The sequence below is a fragment of the Eublepharis macularius genome, chromosome 5, assembly GCF_028583425.1.
Source record: "Eublepharis macularius isolate TG4126 chromosome 5, MPM_Emac_v1.0, whole genome shotgun sequence".
Classification (NCBI taxonomy): domain Eukaryota; kingdom Metazoa; phylum Chordata; class Lepidosauria; order Squamata; family Eublepharidae; genus Eublepharis; species Eublepharis macularius.
The window spans coordinates 125,406,834-125,428,919 of record NC_072794.1 but is presented as its reverse complement, the minus strand read 5'-3'; the positions used below and the strand labels follow the sequence as shown (position 1 = coordinate 125,428,919).

The 22,086-nt window shown below is 42.4% G+C and overlaps 1 protein-coding gene across 1 annotated transcript in view; it reads left to right on the top strand.

Moving 5' to 3' along the window:
- The window catches only part of PTPN22 (protein tyrosine phosphatase non-receptor type 22), a 66,927-nt gene extending 45,106 nt beyond the window's left edge, over window positions 1-21,821 (top strand). Inside the window, exons 12-21 of the mRNA XM_054979165.1 lie at window positions 6,112-6,188; window positions 7,321-8,012; window positions 9,375-9,455; window positions 9,582-9,712; window positions 10,609-10,636; window positions 11,396-11,476; window positions 13,738-13,838; window positions 17,366-17,396; window positions 18,682-18,759; window positions 21,298-21,821. Of these exons, the coding sequence (XP_054835140.1) occupies window positions 6,112-6,188; window positions 7,321-8,012; window positions 9,375-9,455; window positions 9,582-9,712; window positions 10,609-10,636; window positions 11,396-11,476; window positions 13,738-13,838; window positions 17,366-17,396; window positions 18,682-18,759; window positions 21,298-21,362 (1,365 nt within the window). The 3' untranslated portion in view covers window positions 21,363-21,821. The remainder of the gene's footprint in view (window positions 1-6,111; window positions 6,189-7,320; window positions 8,013-9,374; window positions 9,456-9,581; window positions 9,713-10,608; window positions 10,637-11,395; window positions 11,477-13,737; window positions 13,839-17,365; window positions 17,397-18,681; window positions 18,760-21,297) is intronic.
- Window positions 21,822-22,086: the final 265 nt, after the last annotated feature.

The window sequence follows — 22,086 nt, the reverse complement described above, 5'->3', positions numbered from 1 at the left end:
TTGTTTAATGCTTCATTGAATATTCATAATTTATATTGTATAACCTTCTAATTAGCCAAAAATGACATTATATCTAAGTTGCAAAACAAAGCCATAAATCTGTGAGAAATGACAGGAAGAGTTAAGATACTAGATCACTATTGGTCCAGTCTCTGATAAAGAAACATTAATCTAGATGGAGTCCACTATTTTTAATTAGCTGTCAAAAGATTAAAGCACACCTGTTTTAGTTACCTAACACTCTAAAAAATGTATAGACAGTTCATGAAAAGTTTAAAAGTTCACCCAGAATACAAGCCATTACTATGTATTAGCTTAGTATTGATTAGTATAATGTGCTTTAATCTATATTATTGCAACAAACTAAAGATAGACTTGGTATTCTGTTTGTTTACTGACCACCCAACACCACAGTAAGCATCCTTTCTGAGTTGGTAGAGATGTTCTCAGATGTAGTTTTGGAGACACCTAGACTGATTGTTCCGGGTGACTTCAACATTCATGCTGAATGTTCCCCATCAAGGCTGGCCCGGGAATGTATAGCTTCCCTGTCAGCCCTGGTCCTTTTTCAAATAGTGACAGGCACACACATGAACGTTGCCACAACTTAGGCTTAGTATTTTGCACTGAGCCTTTGAAAGAAGGTCTTGTTTCAGGGTTGAGATTCGGCCTGGGCCATGGTCTACTAAAAGCAAAAATGAATATGGCCCCAACATCCCCCCAAAAGGGAGGGCAAATTAAAATGGTTCACCCACAAAAGCTCATGGAGCCTTCTAGATTCCAAAATACCCTGGAGGATTTTAGGATTCCAAACACTTGCTCTATTGAGGCTGTGGTAGGAACTTGGAATGTGAAGCTCCTCAAAGGCATTGCTCCTTGCTGACTTCCCTGACCCTTGGACATAAGCTGGCACCTCAGTTCCCCATGGAACTGGATGTCCTAAAGAGGGCTGGATGATGTCTGGAAAGACACCGGCAGAAAAGTTGTGCTGAAACTGAGAGTGTGTTACAGACTCCATTGGAAGACCCACAAAGTGGCAATGAGAGCAGCAAAGAAATGCAACCATTGCATCAACTAGTTCACCACCATTCCAGTTCTTCAAGGTATCTTCTAACTTTTAAATTGGAATCTGTACAGTCTAGAGAACAGACAATTAACCTTTACAAAGTTTTTGTGGATAAAATAGTATGGATACACTCTGATCTAGATGCAAGCTGTAATGTAGGCAAGGTGGAAGAAATGCTTCATACATCATATGGATCATGTATGGGCCAGTTTGATGAGTTATGATGATGGATGTTGACAGGATCCTGGCATCTGTGAAGGCCACTAGTATGCTGGATCCTTGCCCATCTTGGCTGATAAAATTATGTAAAGACCACAATAACAACAACAACAACATTTGATTTATATACCACCCTTCAGGATGACTTAACACCCACTCAGAGCAGTTTATTATTATCCCCACAACAAAACACCCTGTGAGGTGATTGGAGCTGAGAGAGCTAGAAGCTGTGACTGACCCAAGGTCACCCAGTTGGCTTCAAGTGAAGGAGTGAGGAATCAAACCTGGTTCTCCAGATTAGAGTCCCACACTCTTAACCACTACACCAAACTGGCTCTTGAGGTGCTCTTGAGTTAGTCACTAACTCAGGGCACCTTCCATTGGCCACACAAACAGGCAGTATTCTCCCCACTAATTAAAAAGAACCCCTAGACAAAAATGACGTGGGCAATTATTGCCCAGTCTGCAATCTACCCTTTCTGTGCAAAGTGATTGAGAGAGCAGTAGCTGACCATCTCCAAGTTTTCTTGGATAACTCTGGTGCTTTGGACCCTTTTCAGTCTGGATTCAAGGCAGGTTATGGGGTAGAGATGGCTCTGCTGGTTTTAGTTGAGGATCTCTGCCTGAATGTAGACAAAGGGCATGCTTCTCTATTGCTCCTCCTAGATCTATCTGCAGCTTCGTTACAGCAGACCATGCCATCTTGCTTAAGTGTTTGGAGGCAGAAGTTAGAATCAAGGGATGTGCTCTGGACTGGTTTAAATTGTTTCTCATGAAACAGACTCAAAGTGTTGCTGTGGAGACCGTCTATCTCCAGAGTGGGAATTTTCTGTGGGGTTCAACAGGGCTCAATCTTATTCCTCATGTTATTCAACTCTATGTAAAGCCTTTAGGAAAATTCATTCATAGCTATGGAATTGGATGCCATCAATATGCAGGTGACACCCAGCTCTTTATCTCATTATCCAAATCACTGCTGGATGCAGTAGAAATCTTGGATCACTGCCTGCTGGCTGCAGCCAAATGGCTGAAAGTAAACAAACTGAAACTGAACTTAGATGAGATGGAAGTGATGCTGGTTGGGAAGATGGAGATCTTGAAAACATTGAACTCCCAACTTTTGATTGAGTTCATCTGATCCATTCAGACCCAGTTAAGAGCCTAAGAGTTATACTGGACCCAGTGCTACTGCAGGAAAAGCAAATTAAGGCAGCTGCAAAAATGCCTTCTACAAACAGTATAGCCTGGAAGATGACCACCTACCTTGACATGGCCGATCTGACCACTTAGATCCATGCCATGGTAACACTGAGACTTAACTACTGTAATGCACTATACATAGGTTTCCCCTCTAAGTTAACTCAGACTCCATCTGGAGCAGAATGTTGCAGCTTGGTTATTATCAGGAGCTAGGAGAAGCATGAATACCACTTTCATTTTGCAGTCATTCCATTGCCACCAATCAGCTACTGGGCTCAATTCTAAGTATTGCCTATCACATATAAAGCTATTGATCCATCTTATCTATGGGGCTGCCTCTCTCCCTATGTTTCATAATGGCAGCTTTGCTCATTTGAACAGGGCCTTCTGCAGGTGCCATCTTGCACATGAGCAAAATCAACAGCTGCCTGTACACAGGCATTCTCTGTCGTGACCCCCACTAATGGAATAACCTACCTGAAGAGGTCAGAAAAGCTCCTTCTCTCCTGGCTTTCTGCAAACTATGCAAAGAAGTGGTCTCAAAGAGATACATTAATAAAGGGATAAGAACTATAGACTTTAGTACTATGTACTGTCTGTTGCTGTAAGTATGACGTTACTGGATAGCTTATTCTCTGAATTGCTTCTTCAACTCTGCATTGGATTGCTAGTTTTAAATCTTTGCAAATACTCTATTACATGGTTTACTGAAATGTCTTTAAAATTGACTGTACTGCCTCACAATGTGTAATCTGCCTTGAGTCTCAGTGAGAAAGGTGGACTATAAATACCATAAATAAATTACAAATTGTGGTACTGTGTGTAAAGGAGGGGTATAAGCTGATGCAGTTAAGAAGCTGAGCTGCAGCCAAACTCAGTGTGGAAAAGCCCAAGGTCTCATAATCAGAAGGGGTCATGTGCAAGGCTTATATAGGAAATCATTCTGTGTGTAGTCCATAAGATATTGAACTACACATCATAAAGAATTAGTACAACCCATGCAGTTCCAAACGAGTAGCCATGCTATTCTGTTGCAACAAAAATAAACAGGAGACCTGTGGCACCTTAAATACTGACAGATATGCCTTGTTAGTAAGTGACAAGGAGAAATAAAGGATGACTCTAAGGCCATTACTGTAATTCTCTAGCTTGCAGACTGCATTCTGCCAACTGCTATCCAAGCATCCCCTCCCCTTTTTGCTTGCTGTGGTGGTGTTTGCAGAGACCTTCAGCTCAAGCTGGAGGTGGTACTTTCTCATGTGGTATGGGCAGTTGTGTGGTTTGGTAGAAGCATAAGGCCAGGTTGACACAGAAAGTATTTCATTACCAGGATATGATTTTGCAGATCTTGGCTATTATTTCTTTGCCTGAAATAATCTTGTGGGCCTTGAATAAATATTTAACTAGAAAACAGAGCTGGGGAAGCATATGAACTGACTGCTAGACATAACAATGCAGTCATGAAGCTCATAAGAGATGAAGAGAGCCTGTAGGTGTGGGCATATCCAGGAGACTCCATGCACAACATGGTGGGGGAGAGGCTATGTAAGGTACCGTTGTGCCATCCCCCGCCTCTTTGACCAGTTCTGGGCAATGCAAACCTCCAGTCTACTCCTGGTGGGCAGCATCCCCCACAACTCTGGCAATGAGATGAAAATGCAGGGCACCTGCTTAGTATCCTTGGGGGAGAGAACTGCAGTTCTTGGTCCAGGCTGGTTGCTTCTTTGGGGCTGAACAGGAATTGTTGCTGCCCAGGCCACAAGCTGGGGTTTCACCTTCTCCACTCTGATGATCATGGGGGTGGACTTTTCTAGACCCTAATGGGTCTGTTGCCTTACATATCAATGTCATATGGTTGTGATATCAGTGCAGGCAAAGTATGTTAAGTTCTAAATATAAAACTTAGATGAGCATAGGGTTGCTAGGCCTGGCAACCAGTAGGAGATTGGCAGGGAGAGGGGGTGGGGACATGGGGAGCAGCCATTGGGGACAGCATGACACCACTTCCAGGAAAAACTTGCACATGACAACATGCCTCTCTAGGAATTGCTGGAAACTCTATGATAAAACCATTGGCTTGATGGGGGACAGGCAATCCTAGTAAGCATCCTGAGGTTTCATTTGAAGGATGAAGGGGAAATTCTTCAGATCAGAACTTCAGAGTGCCTGTCATGGAACTGGGCCAGGAACACTAGGGGGGATTATACTTGACCCCAAGATCTTGTGGCTAGGGAGAAGGGACATGGTCTGGAAGAGCCTGGACAGTACACAACTTGATTACTCAGAGCCAGAGTGGCCTTGCCCAGAGTACAGAGGTGTGTACATACAGAGGAGGCCTGACTCTTCTGCATTCCATCAGTTGCTCACACTGTGGTTAAGTATTGGGTTAGTTTTGCTATTGGCTGCTGCAGTTCCTTACCTTGTTGATAATAATGGTGGCCCTTGATTACCCCAAATAATGGCGGCCCTTGATTACCCCAAATAATTGGCTTCTCTTGTCCATCTGCAGTGGGACTGATCTCTCCTCCTATTTTAACTACACTTTACACTGACATTAATGCAGTTAAACCTAGCCAGGATAGGAAAAAAAATCCTAGCTCATTAGGGAACCTGGTTAGCTTTAACCACAGTTAGCACTGGAATCTATGCTCTTTGTTAATCACCATGGGAAATCAGTACTGCAAAGTACGAAAGCAAACCAGAACAGAGATGTGACTGGTTATTTACATGCTGAATAACTTGGTGATAAGTTTGTATTTATAGTTTACTATGCAATTGGATGAAAGTAAAATGTAATATTATTTTTGTTTTTATCTGATGTTCATGATGATATAGTTTATATTATATATATATATATATATTAAAAATCACCATTGTGGATGGAGGAGGCAGTTCACTCTGAGGAGGGCAAGGGGCTCCGCAGGGGAAGTGTGTGATCCCTATTCCCAATCTCTCCACCACTCCTTAAACAAGGGATGGTTCTTGTATGGCAACTGCCTCATTGAAGCTGCTGGAGACCTGCAGTGTGGCAGCAGTAGGGCAGCAGGATCAGCAGCCACTGGCCACATCGATTGTGTTGTGCAGCCAGCTTTCAATGAGACAACCTCTCTGTGATTTCACAGCCGCCTGGCCCAATAGTAGGTGAAAATGCTGATCACTATGCTGTGGAAAAAAATGTTGTTAAAGGCACAGGAGGAGACCAGGCCATATTTTTCCAACAGTTGGCAACCTTATGATTTCCCACTAATGTAGTTCATAGAAGCAGCTTTCCAACAGCTTTTGTGAGACAAATCTAAGAACTGAAAAACAGGGATGAAATGAACACAGTGAGGAAGGGACCTGTCATAGTTAACACAGCGGCATGAGAGACCTGTCATAGCTTGCAGTTGTTACTGCAATCTCTACAGGATGTGAATACAAAATGTTACAAAAGCTCTGAGGAGCAACTCAAAAAATAGATTGAGATGAACCATGTATTTGAGAGTCTAGTGACTCTGCCTTCCACTGGCAGATAGCAAGATTCAGCCTTGGAATTCAGGTCTGGCCTACCTTTCCCACCATGACAGTTAACACTGGGCTGCTTTTGGCCCATGGATCTACAAAATGATACCTTTATTTTTCCACAGACTGAAGCAAACAATCCAACAACCAAGACAGTCTATGCTTTGCATACAGGAACTTCTTCACTGAAACAACTGAACAGGTAAAAAAAAAAAACCTGAACCCTTTGCTCCTTAAACACAGGATACAGTCCTGGCAGCATTAGCACTTGAAATATTTCAACAGGTATATTAAATATATATTGAAACAAATGAGGTTTCTATCTCTGGCTCAGGTGTCCCAGAATTCCTACTTAACTATAGAAAAAGAACACAGTTAACTGGAGAGAGCAAAGTTGACCTGAGTGGATTGTAGGAATCATATCAATTCAGTCTTGACCCATTTACGTTGGCTTCTAATTTGTTTCCAGGCCCAATTCACAGTGCTCGTTTTGACCTTTAAAGACCTGTATGGCTTGGGACCAGCATACCTTAAAGACTGTCTGCCCCCATATGAATCAATCTGGCTGGTAAAGTCATCTTCCGAGGCCCAGCTTCAGGTGCCCCCATCTTCTGAGGGTAGATGGATGGCAACCCAAAAGAAAAATTTCTCAGTCATGGTGCTAAAGTTATGGAACTCCCTACCAAGGGATATATGTCTGTCCCCTTCTGTTTTCCACCAAAAGGGTGAAGACTTACTTCATCTAGCATTTCCTCAATGATCTGAATGACCTTCCCATCCTATGTTTCAATAGCTGTTTTTATACGTGTATGTGTGTTTACATATGTCCAGTAGTTTGTGGTTTCATTGGTTTTATTCAGGGCTTTTTTTCTGGGAAAAGAGGTGGTGGAATTCAGTGGGTTGCCCTCAGAGAAAATGGTCACATGGCTGGTGGCCCCGCCCCCTGATCTCCAGACAGAGGGGAGTTTAGATTGCCGCGGAGGGCAATCTAAACTCTCCTCTGTCTGGAGATCAGGGGGCAGGGCCACCAGCCATGTAACCATTTTCAAGAGGTTCCGGAACTCCGTTCCACCGCATTCCTGCTGGAAAAAAACCCTAGTTTTATTATGTGTTTTTATAATGTTTTATTTTTAATTGTTAGCTGCCTTGGGGTGAAATTTTGTAAATTAATTAATAAATGTTGGTAATGGATATAAAAATATTTCTTTTAACCTCATCTTCTTGGACCTTTATTTTTCCTTCTCCATCCCCCCTACTTATATGTAGTCTGATTATGATCTATCTACTCCCATATAAGTGCTAGACAAGCTCTGAAATTGTGTCCTTTGTTCTAGTTCAATTCAAGAGGTACAGGAGAAATCTCAGGGTTCCCATCATGATGTCGGGGGCTTGGACATGCATGGAAGACTCAGGGATGGTGTATCTCCAGCAGTCAGACAAGCTCTTTCAACTGAAGCCTTGAACTTCAGCAGCAGACAAAACATGACTACAATAACAGAATGTAATTCTTTGTTGGTGAGACAGCCACTCCACAAACATCATAGTCTGGACTTCAATAGTGTCGTTTGGGGAAATTCGCCTCTCACTTTGAGGCCAGATGGTGAAAATGGAGTAAGCTTCGATCCAAAGGCACCCCTGTCACGAACCAAATCTACCCCTTTTGAGAGAACATCCCAAGTACTGACTAGAAAGAACTCAGACTCCCCTTGTGGCCTCAAGCTTCAAGGTGATGCAACCCTTTCAAATAAACAATTTAACCATACTCAGTATTATATACATTGGGACTTGCGTCACAAGCCCAGGACTTGGTTGACAGAGGATCCCTACTTTTCTTCACTCTCTTCGGATGACCCATGCTCCCCAACGCTTACTGATTCTGCTGCGAGTTTACATGAAACCAGTCCCCCTGTTTCACCTGCTGAGGAGTCCACAGCACATCCCTGTGACAATGCAAGGCCTACACCCCTGCAGTGTAGTCCTCAGGCCCAGAATAACCACCTGCTGAATGCAGAATCAGATGGCCAGAGTAAGTTTGAGGGGCTGTATGTTACCAGCTCTTGTGAGAGAACGTTTGCATGATTTTTTTTCTTATTTCAACACGACTGGATGAGTGACACTTTCTAAAGTTCCATGGATTTTGCCTACCATATCTTTTATCTCCAGTTTCTGGAATTTACATAGAAAATGTTAGGGGCCTACAAAGACAGGAGTCAACCTGAGGCTCAGAATGTTTTCTACGCCACTAATGGTTTGGTGCTCAGTGTTAACATAAAAAGACATTTAGAATCCTTTTCTTAAGTATTTTGGTCACTGCTATCAAGTTGCCCAAGCTAAGATCTCTGCAAAACTCCACTGATAAGCTGAAGTGAGCTTGGCTAGGTTGTGGATGGAGAACCTAAATGGAAATATTAACTGTTATGTGAAACTTAAATTGGCTTTGATGTTGTCTCTTGTGTTCTTTATATGAACATTTTATTGTTAGCAGAAGAGAAGCATTTACAATGAGAGGCATTTGTAATGAGAATGAGTATCCTGGCCAATTTTGTGTGAAAATGCCCTAAAGCGCAGAACACTGGAATAAATCTTCAGTGGAGTGCATATTTTGGAGCATACTGCATTATTTCCATGATTTGGAACACACTCTGATTTAAATTAGAGAAATCATTCCAGGTTAATTGCAAGGAAAATGAGATGGTGTGATCCAGGTTATCCTAGATCTTTTCAATGAACTTGTATAGACTTTGGTTACAAAGATTGCCATCTTGTGGTCACAGATTTTTAAACAGGATGTAAACTTCTGTTTGGATGCTTTTATGCTTCCACAGTGTAGGATTTGGGATGCATATTGCAGTTTGGAGTTATTTATATAATGTGCACTCAGATACCAATAAATGTAAACCATCTCCCTGATATGCTTCTGGCAGGTATCAGAAGTTTGCCACAGAGTGCTAGATCTTCATCCATTCATCTGAATAAAATTATAGGCTGTATACTAATTGTAGCAATATGGCTTTTCCTCCTTATGGCAAAGATTGTGGTTTGTCATTCTTTTACAGCTTCCTTTCTTTGTAATATACCAGTGAGACAATAACAGTGTATGTTTGGAGCAGGAAAGGGCCTCACACACTTTGTTTAGATGGCCCCAGGTTCCCTGAGACTTACCTCCAAGATAACCCAGTTGAGAACGAGTATAAGGCAGTATCATATGTTCGTAATCCGCTTTAATAAACTTATGCTGCAGTGTGAGCATCTGTGTAAAAATGCAGCCAGGGTTTAGGAGGACCAGAACAGACTCAAACCTTTAGTACTATATTCTCGCCCATGGCTAAATTAGGTATTTTCATAAACAATCCAAATCCCACTAACTTTCAGTCTTTTGGATTATCAGGTTCTTCCACATTGGATGAGGACATTCCTCCCCCACTGCCTGAGAGAACTGCTGAGTCTTTTATTGTACCTGAGGAATCAGGTAAACTCAAGTTGCCAATTATATTGATGGCAGAACTCTTTATTTAAGAGGTGGCTGTCATCCATTGTTTAGATAATTCAATTGCCCGGACAGTTATAAAAGACCATTTTGTTTTCTCCTTTACAGATGACTTTTCATTGGCTGCTTCAACCCACCAACCACTACCCAAAAATGAGAAAACTGGAATATCTGGGGAATGGAATGGAATGCCTCAATTGAAATTATCTGATGACTCTGTGAGATTGAGACCAAGCAAGGTAATTCATTAGAGATTTTATACATCTCCCCCAGCAGTATTGCCATACAGTACTCCTGATTTGTGAAATATACAAAGGCTACAGTTTTGTATTACTGAATTGCTGCAGGTATTGTATTGAGATTCCAGTTGCTGATATTAGGATAATATTGTCAAATAATAAGTTCCACTAGCTTTGAGTTAATCACTTGGAAGCAGGGAGTCCTTCCATTAAAGACTGAAACAACTGCTGAAACGTATTGCTCTTTTCAGTGTGAGCCAAAATGGCTAACTAGGAAGAATCTAGGACATAGGAAACTGAATACATGTTAACACTAGGGAATTTGGCCTTTAGCTTTATTAGAGCAGTCCTAGACTAACTGTACAGCTACAGCACTTCAAGGGTCTTGTAGTCTCTACCACCATCAGTTACACACAGACAGACACAGACACAGACACAGACACATCACAGCTTGGATTCTTATTTCTATACCTAACTATGCAATGCAACAGATTATAGGAGTGAGAAATAAGAAAAGGTTTATGAAGGAGGGATATGTTAGTGGAAATATGACCTGGCTCTCTATGACTTGCTAATAACATAATTTAAAAAAAATAACATCTTAACGGGCACAACACACTTGAGGAAAAACTTGCTTGAGGTGAGTTGGCATCATTGTTAAGAATTAAACATTCTACCTCTTGAGGCACAAGGCACTTTCCTGTGAACCAGTTTTGGAAGGCTGAAGCAATAACTACATATATAACTAATGAAATGTGTACCTGCCTTCTATAGCACATAAGCATTTGTGGGGCTTTACTTGCTGTTCATCAGCTACTCACAGAACATTAAATATCATCTTGTTGGAATATATATATATAAAGGAATATGAAATATTCTCCTTTTATTAATTTCAGAGCATGAAGCTGCAGAGACCCAGATCAGGTACAGAATGTCCCAATGTTTGTGTCAACTATTCTTTCCAGTTACCATACATGTTTACTTTTCATTCCTGCTTTCATTATAACAGTGAAAAGATATTCTGTTGTTATAACATGCCATACTTCATAAGAATTGTATCCATTTATTGTCAGTGGAAACCTTTTGAGGAACAGGTTACTAAATTGCAGGGGTCATTTCGTAGAAAAAGGAACTCATTAGCATAACTCATTCGCATATGCCACGCCCCTTGACAGCACCAGAAGTGTGTCATTGGCATAACTGATTTGCATATGCCACACCCCGACATCACCTATCCTGGCTGTTTTGGACCTAATCCTGGCCATTCAGGGCCGAAATTGGGCCCAAAATGATCAGGATTGGGCCGCTGCTGAGCGGGAGAGTGATCCACCACCTGTCAGAGGCCCGATCCGGGCCGTTTCGGCCCCAATCCAGGGCAGGGCCACCTGTCATGTGACCTCTCTGGGGAACTGCTGGAACTGCGTTCCTGTGCAGTGCCCCTCAAAATGGGCCCTGCTAAATTGTATGCCAACCAAGTTTTGTGAGAATTTGTTGAGGAAAATCAAATTATCTTGTTATAAATTTCTTTCTCTTTTTGCAAAAGAGTAAAACGCCATTGTACTTTCAGGTTGCAGCCAACACTGACAGGCTAACAGAACAAGAACTGAGACTAAAGGGTTCTTTTTGAAGTGAACTAATGGAAATATTCTGTTTTATTTGCTTTCATCACATGTGGCATTCTAGAGTACCATCGGGATCGCTCTTCTTCCCCTCCCCCTCTGCCTGAAAGAACCCCTGAGTCATTTATTCTTGCTGATGAGGAATGTAAGTTTGATATTGCTTGCTACCTTGGCACAAGAACTTTGGATAATGATTACAATGAAAGATTCTTTGTAAGAAGAGATGCATGTTAGACAGCCAAAACATGTAAAAACTCCATTTTGGGAAGGCCTTTCTGACAATGAGTGGTGGAAGTAGTAATGCAACAGATGATGAAAAGAGTGGGGGGTCCCAGGCTTAGTCTCCAGCTCCTTGCCTGTAAGTACAGCCATCACATTTAGTTCTGTGGCCCAGCATTGAATGTAAATAATAAAGCGACCCTGCCAGAGAACCACAGAATCCTTAGCACACTCGACTATGAATGACATGTTGATTTATCCTGGAGAAATGAGTCAAAGGGAAACTAATAATTGGATTTTGGGAGGAAAAAAGGAAGAAAGGAACTTGCTGGAGGACCAGCAGTTTGGAGACATATTGGAATGGAGACAGATAACAGTGGTATATGAATGTGGTATGACAGACGTGTCGTTGTGCATGGTGCACACACCAATTGTGGTTTTGTTCAGACAGGCTTTGGAGATATTTGAAGCTCTGCAGAGACTATATTTTGGGGGTAGCATAAATGAGTGTGTGCACTACTAATCTTGGGGCTGAGTCATGGAATATGTAAACGGTTTAATAAATATAAACAGCACTGATTATGCAAAGATTGCTTTTTCCTCAGTACTGATAGGCTTGGATCCGCTCGAGTGTTTCCATGGATGGAAGAATTTCTGTCCATGGTGTATGTGCATTTTGCATCTCCTCTCTCCCTCTGCAGCCCAAAATGGCCCCTGAAATGGACTGTCAGGAACAGTATTTCAGAGGGCCTTTTGAGTTGCAGGAGGAAGGGGCAGAAGAGAAAGTCAGACTCCGTGAATGGGAAACTTTGCAGAATGGTAGAGCCAAGCCAGTTAACTACAGCTTCTCATCTCCAAATGTAGGAATATGGAGAAGGGTGTGATTTCATAGTAAAACTGGGCTCCTGAACACTTAGAAAGGAAGCACTGGGACTGTCACACTTTGTTACAAAGGATTAGGCTGGATAACTTCTGTATCCTTTGCCACCTTGAACTTCTAAAAACTTCACTCACTTTGTTTTTTAAAGAAGAGACAAAGTGGGACGTGTTAGATACAAAATCACATGGAGAAACCTTAGTATGAATTAGGCTGTATATGAAGATGTAATGTGGCATTAGTTTTGTAGCTGTTGCAAATCATGAAAAGCTTCCCCTGACGAAGCTTAAAATGAAACGTGTAGGGATCAGAAAAACCTCCATAAATCCCCTCACCTTGCACCTGTTTTTTTTCTTTTTTTCTGCAAAACATGAAAATGCCATATGCTCTCCCCTAACAGATTTCACATCTGGTGCTTAAGGTACTTTCGAGTCTCTCACCTGTAATGGGGATGTGTAAAAGACCAGAAATACCTTTTAAATTAATGCATCAGTTTTTTTGTAAATAGATGGATTGTCATACAGGGAGTTTATAATTGCATTTCAACATTCTGTGGTTTGTCAGCTGCTGAACAGATGTGTTCTTTCCCCATAGGTTAGTATAGTTTGCTTTCTTCCATGTTTTAACTTATCCACCCTGTACAAAAGCATCTCTGTGATCATAAATAATTGTTTGGTTCCCTTTCCATATCCATGGATATCTACAGCATCATCCCTTGATTTCTCCTCCTCCCTCCTCACACTCAAGTGAAAATGACAAAATAAAGATAAAAACTTACTCAATTTTACAGCATTTTCATGCCTTCAAAGCTCCATTTATGTCTCTGCGCATGTAGAAATACTTCAGGTTTAAAGTGATAAAACTGATAAAGACTGTTCCCTGAAGATGTCAGTTTCCCCAGAGCTCAAAAGGGTGTAATGAAGAAAAACTGATGTTGGACAGATAGTCAGAGGATGCAGAAAGAGCAGGTGCATGGGTTACATACTGTCGCTAGCCATATCATAATGGGCCCTATGGCTAAGATTTCAGATTAGGTAAGTGGGGGACTGTTTTAGCTGGAAGGGGTGTGATGATGCTTAAAGTGGAAAAGCATAACTTGTGAATTATAGTAATGCATGCTAAATAAAGCAGGAGAAGATACCCAAATGATAAAGTGCTTCAAAAATATGCGCAATTTTTGATCTCTAGGTATAACCTAGTTTTTACTGAGATTTGTCCATGTAATAAAGAAGAGGGATTGAATTGGTGGTAGTGGGATGCCTGTCTGCATGAGTAAGCTACCTTATGGCCATTTTGTTTTGCTTTCCTAGGTCTACCATCTGTTTGGAGTAATATTGTAAGTCCTGGAGACTCTGGGATTAAACCAATTGACAAGTCATCAAAGGAAGCAAAATGCTTCAAGAGGAGTAAGGTATACAAAACAAAAAAACAGGAGGGGGGAGACACTGGACAGAGGGAGAGTATGAGTATTTGAGGGTACTTTACAGAAATCATGTCCTACTTTTCAGACAAAAAAAGATTTTCCAAAGCAGATCACAGATTGGTGTTGTTTATAAAGTAAAGATCAGGGAGATAGAGCCATTTGAGAATGAAGTGACAAGTTGCTAAATTTCCATCCAGTTTAGAACCATGTTTCTCTGACTTTGCAGGCCTTGTTAAGCTGAAGGTGAAAAAACTGCCCAAAGGCCATTAAGCCAGTGGCAGAGACTGTGGGCTTGTCCCCTTGCTAGTGCAGTCATAGGGCAACTTTCCTCATTCATCTTTTGTTTTAAGGCTGTGCACTCGCCTTCTCTAGTATAACCCACATCTCTCCAGATTTTAAAAAGCTTGTGAATACATTTCGAACTGTGCTGCGAGACTCACTCTCCCACTCTAAGCAATACATAGGGGCAGAATGCATGGAGCATCAAACTAGAGCTAGCCCAGTTACAGCTCTGAGACAGTGCAAAGTTTTCCTAGTATCTGGAAAGATCCTAAGTGGCAAAGTAGAAAAGCCTGGGACGTTTCTTATTGATATTACTAGGGGGAGCTCTAAGCAAGAGAGAGAAGCAAATATGAAACCTTAGAATCTGCAGCTTAGCTATATAACCATGTAAATACACTGTGATAAACTCTTCTTAGGGAAGAGCTAAGGAACTCAAAAGCCTTACTATAAGATAGGATTCGGTTTCGTTTTCTCAGCCATGCCGGACGCTCCTCTCGGCTGGTCTGGGAGGAAACGACCGGGCACCCTGACCGGGCGGCTGACCCGCAAGGATTAGCCCCCAGGACTCCCAGGGAGGGAGCCAGGGTCCGGGACGCGGCGGGAAGAACTCCCCGAAATCAATGCGGGGGGGGAATTGCCCGTTTGTCCCTATGGAGGCCGGCAGATGTGCGCGGCGCCTCGAGTGCCGCCGGGCAACGAGAAACGGCAAGTAAAAGAAACAGGCGGAAGCCTGTAAACAAGCGAATCCCTTCTGTTCTACAAGCGTTTGTGAAGGAGAGGTTGATCTGAAGAAGACTCGCTCTTCCCCTTCGTTGAGTTCCAGAATTTTGTTGGCGCCCCCCCCCCCCCAAATGGCAGCAAAGAGGCAAAGTCCCGCTCTCGGTAAGTCAATCTCGGCTACCTTGCAGAAGGGGGAGTCGCTCGAAGAGTTGGTACGCAGGGCGGTGGTGGAAGCTATAAAACCCTTTGTTGACAAGCTGAACGAAACTGATCAAAGGGTGGGCTTAATTGAAAGCGAGGTGAAAACCATTAAGGCAGCAGCGGGGGGGGGGCAGAAAAGTCTGCTCTGGAAAGTGCGTCACTTGTGAAGGCTACAAAAAAGGACCTGAAGTTGGTGGAGAACCAGCTGATCGGGCTACAGGTGGAACGAACGCAGACAATTTTGCGTCTCCAAAACGTGAAAGAGGAGGAAAATGAGGATCTGTGGGATTTGGTCTCGGAATTACTGGCGACACCCGCGAGGACGACTAAAGAAGAGGTTAAAAGCGCCATTTTGGAGGTCCGTCGGGCTTCTTCAAAATATGCAGCAAAGCGACAGTTGCCTCGTGAGATCATTATTGACTTTTCATCTAAAAAGATTCGGGACACCATCCTATATAACTCATACAATGCGGATTTGGACTTTATGGGTTTGAAAGTCAAGATTTTGAAGGACGTTCCATTTCTAGTCCGGAAACGGCGTTTTAAATATAAAAAGTTTGTAGCACTTCTGAGGGACCATGGAATAAAGTACAAATGGTTATTCCCGGAAGGAATATGGTTCAGATATAAAGATCAGGCCTATAAGATATTATCAGAAGATCAACTAAAGGATTTTGAGAATAAAAACCCAGAACTCTGCTGCACCAAGAACGAAGAAAAGGAGGAGCCGGAGGGGGGGGGGAGAGCATCGCAACAGCAGTTGCACAGAGAGAATTGCGTCCGGGACCTAGAAGGGGGAGGAAAGTTTAACCAGAATTTGAAATGTTTATTCTCTGTATGATTAACCACTCCATCATTATTTTATGGAGCTATTTTTGTATTGACAGTATGAAGGGAAATATTGAAGTGTAGTGTTTAGTGTTTGTAGTTCATTCCCCCCCTTTTCTTTTTCCACCCCCCCTTTGTCCCTTCCCTCTCCCCTTTCCTTGTGATAGTTTTGTGTAGTGTTTTGTAGCTATAAAAAAAAAAAAAAAAGCCTTACTATAAGATAGATTTTCCTTGGGTCTGATTTGGGTTCTGTTGCTCAGACATGCTGTGAGTTCTGTGTTTGGAACTCAATTTCCATGCATGCAGAGTCCCAATCTGGATCAGGACTGTGGTATGTGAGAAAAGTGGCCTTAAGCCTTCTCCCCTATGCCATTTTCCTGATCTAAAATAACCCCAGGGAGCCAATATTCCCTTTACTGGGAAAATGTATGTGTATCCAAATACTTATGAGGTTCCCCAACATGTCAAATAGTAGTTTTTGTGGGAATGTTTCAAGATGGAAAAATACTGTATGGATTATGTGGGGAAGACTAAAACACTTCTTCCAGCACTCTCTGGTTCCAATCTGATTGGGCCCCATACACCTGAGAATTGAGAGCTGAGTATGGAACTTGCATCATGTCTGGTTGATAGGACCCAGGAAGGACAGGATAGTAAGGCCCTTAGTTACAAACAGGGGTCATTTCATAGAAAAAGAGCTGGAGGAACTCATTAGCATAACTCATTAGCATAAGCCATGCCTCTTGCCCTCACCAGAAGTGTGTCATTAGTATAACTGATTTGCATATGCCACACCCCCTGACATCACCTATTCCGGCTGTTTTGGACCCAATCCTGGCCATTCAGGGCCGAAATTGGGCCCAAAGTGGCAAAAAGGGGCTGAAAATGGCTGAAAAGGGGCACAAAATGGTCAGGATCAGGCCACTGCTGAGTGGGAGAGTGATCCACCACCCGTCAGAGGCCCGATCCAGGCCATTTCGGCCCCAATCCAGGACGAAACGGGCCCCAAATGGCTGAGTCAGGTGGGCGGGGCCAAGTGGCATGTGACCTCTTTGGGGAACTGCCAGAACTGTGTTCCTGTGTGTTCCCCCTCAAAATGAGCCCTGGTTACAAATCAGTTCTGAACTTTACTTTAGCTACAGGCTGCCTTTCATTTGACTATCAGAACAGTGTCCTTTCCTACCTGGTGTTCTATTCTTCTTCTTACAATTTTACTATTCTGGAAAGTGAAAAAGAGTTTTCAGAGAGATTTAGTCTATGTCCTCAAAGTACACACTACCTTGCCCATCAGGGGATATATCCTTCAACCTACTGCAATAGCTTGTGCTGAGGAAAGGGAGGGCAATCCAGTTAAGACAGTATGGCATAGTAGTGTGTTTAGGACTGTAATCTGTGTGCATCGCTTGTTTGATTGCTTATCATTTTAATATATCTTTTCTAAATCAATAATTTCTCAATACCAACCTTGTCTCTATTTTTTACAGAGCTTGAAAATTTTACGAAATGTGAAAAATAGTAAGTCTTTAGAATATCCAGATTGTTGGAAGAGTATATGGAAAACATAGATGTGATATTGTGTTTCAGATGAACAGATGCCAAAGAACCATAACAACTAATGATACTGTTAGAGTTGAGGGCTATCAGTTTATTTGGAGAACAAAAATCCACTGTGCTACTACACTATCTTTTATTGGGCATCTCAAGGGTTTCAAAAACAGGAATTAATTAAGGATCTACATTTCTTAGCAGAGGCTTAACTGGATAAGTTAACTAGATAAGTCTTAACTTAACTGGATGGAGATTGTTGGTGTGAGGTCTGCCCTGGCTTCACATCTGGGAGGCTCAGATTTGAATCCCCACTCTGCCCTGGAAGCTCACCGGGTGACCTCGAGCCAATTACACCCTCTCAGCCTAATCTATCTCACAGGTTTGTTGTGAGGATAAAATGGAAGAGAGGAAAATGATGTGAGCTGCTTTCAGTCCCCATTGGGGAGAAAGGCAGGGTATAAATAAAGTAAATAAACATTTTGTGAAAATATAGGAATTAGCCATTTTGTACAAAACCTTTTTCAGAGAAGCTTTTTTATGACAACTGGACTACAAGTTATGGTCCCCACTGGAGAATCAATACCCCTATGGTAAGCTTCCTATCATCAGATCCTAATGCTTAATTAAGCTCAGTGACTGAATTGGGGCCATCATGTTGTGAGTTCCCCCCTTCTGCATAAGTTTATACCAGACCTATCTGGGGGGAGAAGCTCCAGCACAAAATGCCATGGACAAATATGCTCATTTAAAGCAGAAGGTTTTTTGTAGCTGATGACACTGAACCACAATAAGCCTCATGGGCGCTAAGGCACTTTTTATGTTTTGCTGCTACAAACTATTCTTCTGCAGGATATTACATACTGTTAACCCTTCTAATGTTTGTGCCCTAATGAATCCTTGGCACTGTCAGCAACTTTTAAACCTGGGGTGGGGGTGGGGGGAGATGAAAATACAGGGCAGCTGGACCTGGAAAGGAGAGATGGGGCAGTAGCATAGACACTGGGAGAGAAGAAGGGGGGCAAAGTTGATACAGCCTGTTTGGTGGAGGAAAGGTGAGAAGAAGGGAGAGAAACAGAACCGATAGATCTAAAGTATATGGTGAGGGAAGTATAATGTGACAGAAGCCATTTCTATTCATGTGAAATTGTGCTGTCTGAACCTCTTCATTGAGGAGAGCAGATGGGAAAATATTCTTGCTGACTGGGATGTGTCATCTTTGACCTTCACCTAAGATCTTTCACTATTTTTCTAGGCATTTGTGGTCCATCTTCATTAGTAAAACCACCAGAATCTAACCAGTCCAATCACTCTAACTCCATCTTGAGCTTTGGTATGTATGTTTTGAATGAGGGTTGTTATCTCTTCAGTGTTCCGTGCCTGTTCACTGTGAAGACTTTCAAAGCTCTAGGCTACAGCCATGGTCTCCTTAAAGAACCCAATTGTCAAGTAACCCCACATAGATCCTTTTTTACCATTGAGTATTACTGAAATATAAGGTGATTAGATGAGCATGAGAAGACATGGAAACAATCCTTCTAATGGGTTTGTGTTGGCGCCAATCCACTGCTTATAGTCTCCTGTCACCATGCAACAGTGATAGCGGCATTGCAAGGCTTAGCTTTAACACCTGTTGCAGTTCTAGAAATTGGGAGCTCCAGGGCTGGGTTGGGAAAACACACACACCTAAAATTCTCTTCTTCCAAATCTTAAAAAAATGAAATGACTTGGCATCATCAGTACCAACTCTGATTACATTCCTAGGTTATGTAATAAGCCAGTGGTTTTCAGAGTATTGTTTGGGCCCCAAAAGATGGTCATGACTTCCAGATGGGCTGCAAAGCCAGGAGGGAGAAGGAATAGGATGAGCTGGGAGAGGAGGTTCTGGGAGGATCAATGGCAAATTTGGGTTTGCCTTCGCATAACATGCAAAGGCCATTACGCACCCTCTCTCTTGCAGAGGTGAGGGGGGAAGGGGCAGAGTTTGGTGCTGCTTGTGGAAAGAGAGAGCCAGCAAGCCTGATGTGGCTTTCCTTGGCATACAGCATTGGGGGCAGGAGCAGAGGAAGTACATTTAAGGGGCTGATATCTGCCTCCCCTCTTTGTCTAGTGGATAGAGGCAGCACGGATAGGGAGCAGCCCATAGGCCTGAGGGATGCGCATGGCTTCCCAGGAAGGATTTCATATCCCAGCTAATGTTGTCAGCTCTGCTTTTTCCATATCTGCCTGCAAATGCCCACAAAACACATCCTGTGGCTCAGTAATGCCATACATTTATAAATACAAAACAGGAAAAATAGAAATAAACTTGTGAGATACCTGCATTTTATGTGGGGGAGGGGAAAGCAGCAAGTGGGTTCTGAATACTACAAAAAGTTTAAAAATGCGCTGCAATTCAAGAAGTTTGAGAACCATTGCATAAGCTGTGCTTAGACTCATCATTCCCTTGTGCCGAGCAGTGGAACCCCCACCGCCTGGCCCGGCTCATCTGGCTTGTAAGGGACAAAGGCATAGGGGGAGGGAGAAGTGTGCGCAGGCGCGCCTGTGGTTATGTGGCACCATGGGGCATGCTAAAGGTCAGTTCTAGAAAAATGACCTCTAAGCAGGCAATTTTTTTACTGAGCTGGGCTTCAGCATGACACGCAGCTCCATAGTGCAAGAAAATGATGTCATTTTCCAGCATGTTGGGGGAGCTGCGAGGTGCGTTGAAGGCCAGCTCAGTAAAAAATGGCTGTTTGGAAGCGATTTTTACAGAACTGGGCTTCAGCATGCCCCACAGATTTTCCATGGTGCTCATTTTCAAACACAAGGAGGGAGTTGCAGGTCATGCTGAAGTCCAGTTCAGTAAAAATTGCTAATTTGGAGGTGATCTTTACTGAATTGGGCTTCAATGCATCCTACAGCTCTTCTTTTGCACCAGAAAATGACATTTTCTGATGCGACAGGGGAGTATGGGAGTGTGCACACACTTTGTGTGTGAAAGCTAAGTACCCAGCTGCTCCCTAGCACCCCTGCTTTGGCCCTTGGGCCCCTGGGAACCCAAGGAGAGGGTATGTGGCAACCCTAGTTGTAATTAGTTGGTTAATACTAAGGAAGCATGGTAGGACAGCAATGCTTAGAGCTTGGCTGAAATGAGGTCCATCTAGATGTGACAGTGTCCACATGTCCAACCCATGGATGCTGTCGCATCTAGTTTGGCTATGAGATGTATCATGAATATTTTTGCCCCCTCCCATATGTAAAATACCATTTTGATGACTTTTTGAGGGGGGAAATGTTTACAGGGCACCTCTATTCATTATATCCATTCAGAATCTCATATAGGCAAATCTGATTGCTTCTGAGGTGCTGTAATGCTATCACTTTTATGATGTGATTCCTGATCAACTGCAATCACTTAGAGACGGAGAATAGCTGGGGGAAACGGGTGTTGCAGCAAACTGATGCTGCAACAACTGTTGCAAATGCCATGCAGAAGTACAAGCTGCTGCTACACTTTTTGTTTTTTCTTAACATTAAGCACAACATTCCTTTTTGATGTTGTTCTGTTAAGTTTTAAAATTGTTAATATAATTGTTCAAATTAAGCTAGAAAAAAGTGCTTGCACAGCGTTGTAAAATTGTTACTACAGGATTTCAAACTGCTTTAATAATCAGACACTCTTCAATAAGACTACTCTAGTGTAAGTGGGTTAGGAACTGTGGCCCATGTATTTTGATGCTTCTTCAGATTTACTTGGCATTAGCTATATTGTACATTTGTCCTGATTATCATTCTTGTTAATTGCTGTTTCGTAGTACTCTTTACACATTCTAGTCTCATACAGAATTGTTTAAGCAATGACTAACATGTTCCTGATTTTGTGTCCCAGGCTTTGCAAACCGGTTCTCAAAACCCAAAGGACCAAGAGATCCACCACCAAACTGGAATATTTAGTAGATCATCAAAGATGCCTTCCACCCATTGCAGATCTGCTTTATTCATCTACCTTCTTTTGTTAAATACCCTTCACAACAGGATCACCCCAAAAGGCTTTCATCTATCCATTGACCTGGATGGCATCTAGCATAAATGGGAATTAAATGCTTAGTGCTTGGTTCCTGTTCACATTTTCAGTAAAGATGCAATAGACTGTTTCTTCAGCATTAGGGGTTTTTAAGCAAGTTTCAACAGAGCGAAGTTTGGGCTCAAACCTGCCCAGAATCCACACCCTTTGACCCAAAGATCCTGACTCCTGACCTCAGTCCAAGGTGTAAAGACAAGCCATACTATTATTCAGATTATTCAGAGGAATAGTTATTTATTATGAATGTGTGTGCTTTCAGACTATTTGTCTGTTCTCTGGCTTTTGTACTGTGGCTGAAATTGGAAGAGAATTTGTCTATTTGCAGGTGACGTTATTTGCATGAATGTACTGGTTGCCCATTGAAGGCTGGTGGTGGACATTGGAGCACTTTTGCTGTCTGATATTCTGTGATTCCCAATGTGTGATTAAAGAAAGAGCTTGGCATCCTAAGGTTCCCTACACTGAAAAATCAACAGTTTTGGCTGTCTCTTAGAAGAGGAACTGGTTCTTCTAACAATTGCAATTTTACCGTATAAACCAGATTGTTTTAAATTATTATGAGCCTTATTTCATTAGGGAATATTTCCTGTCATT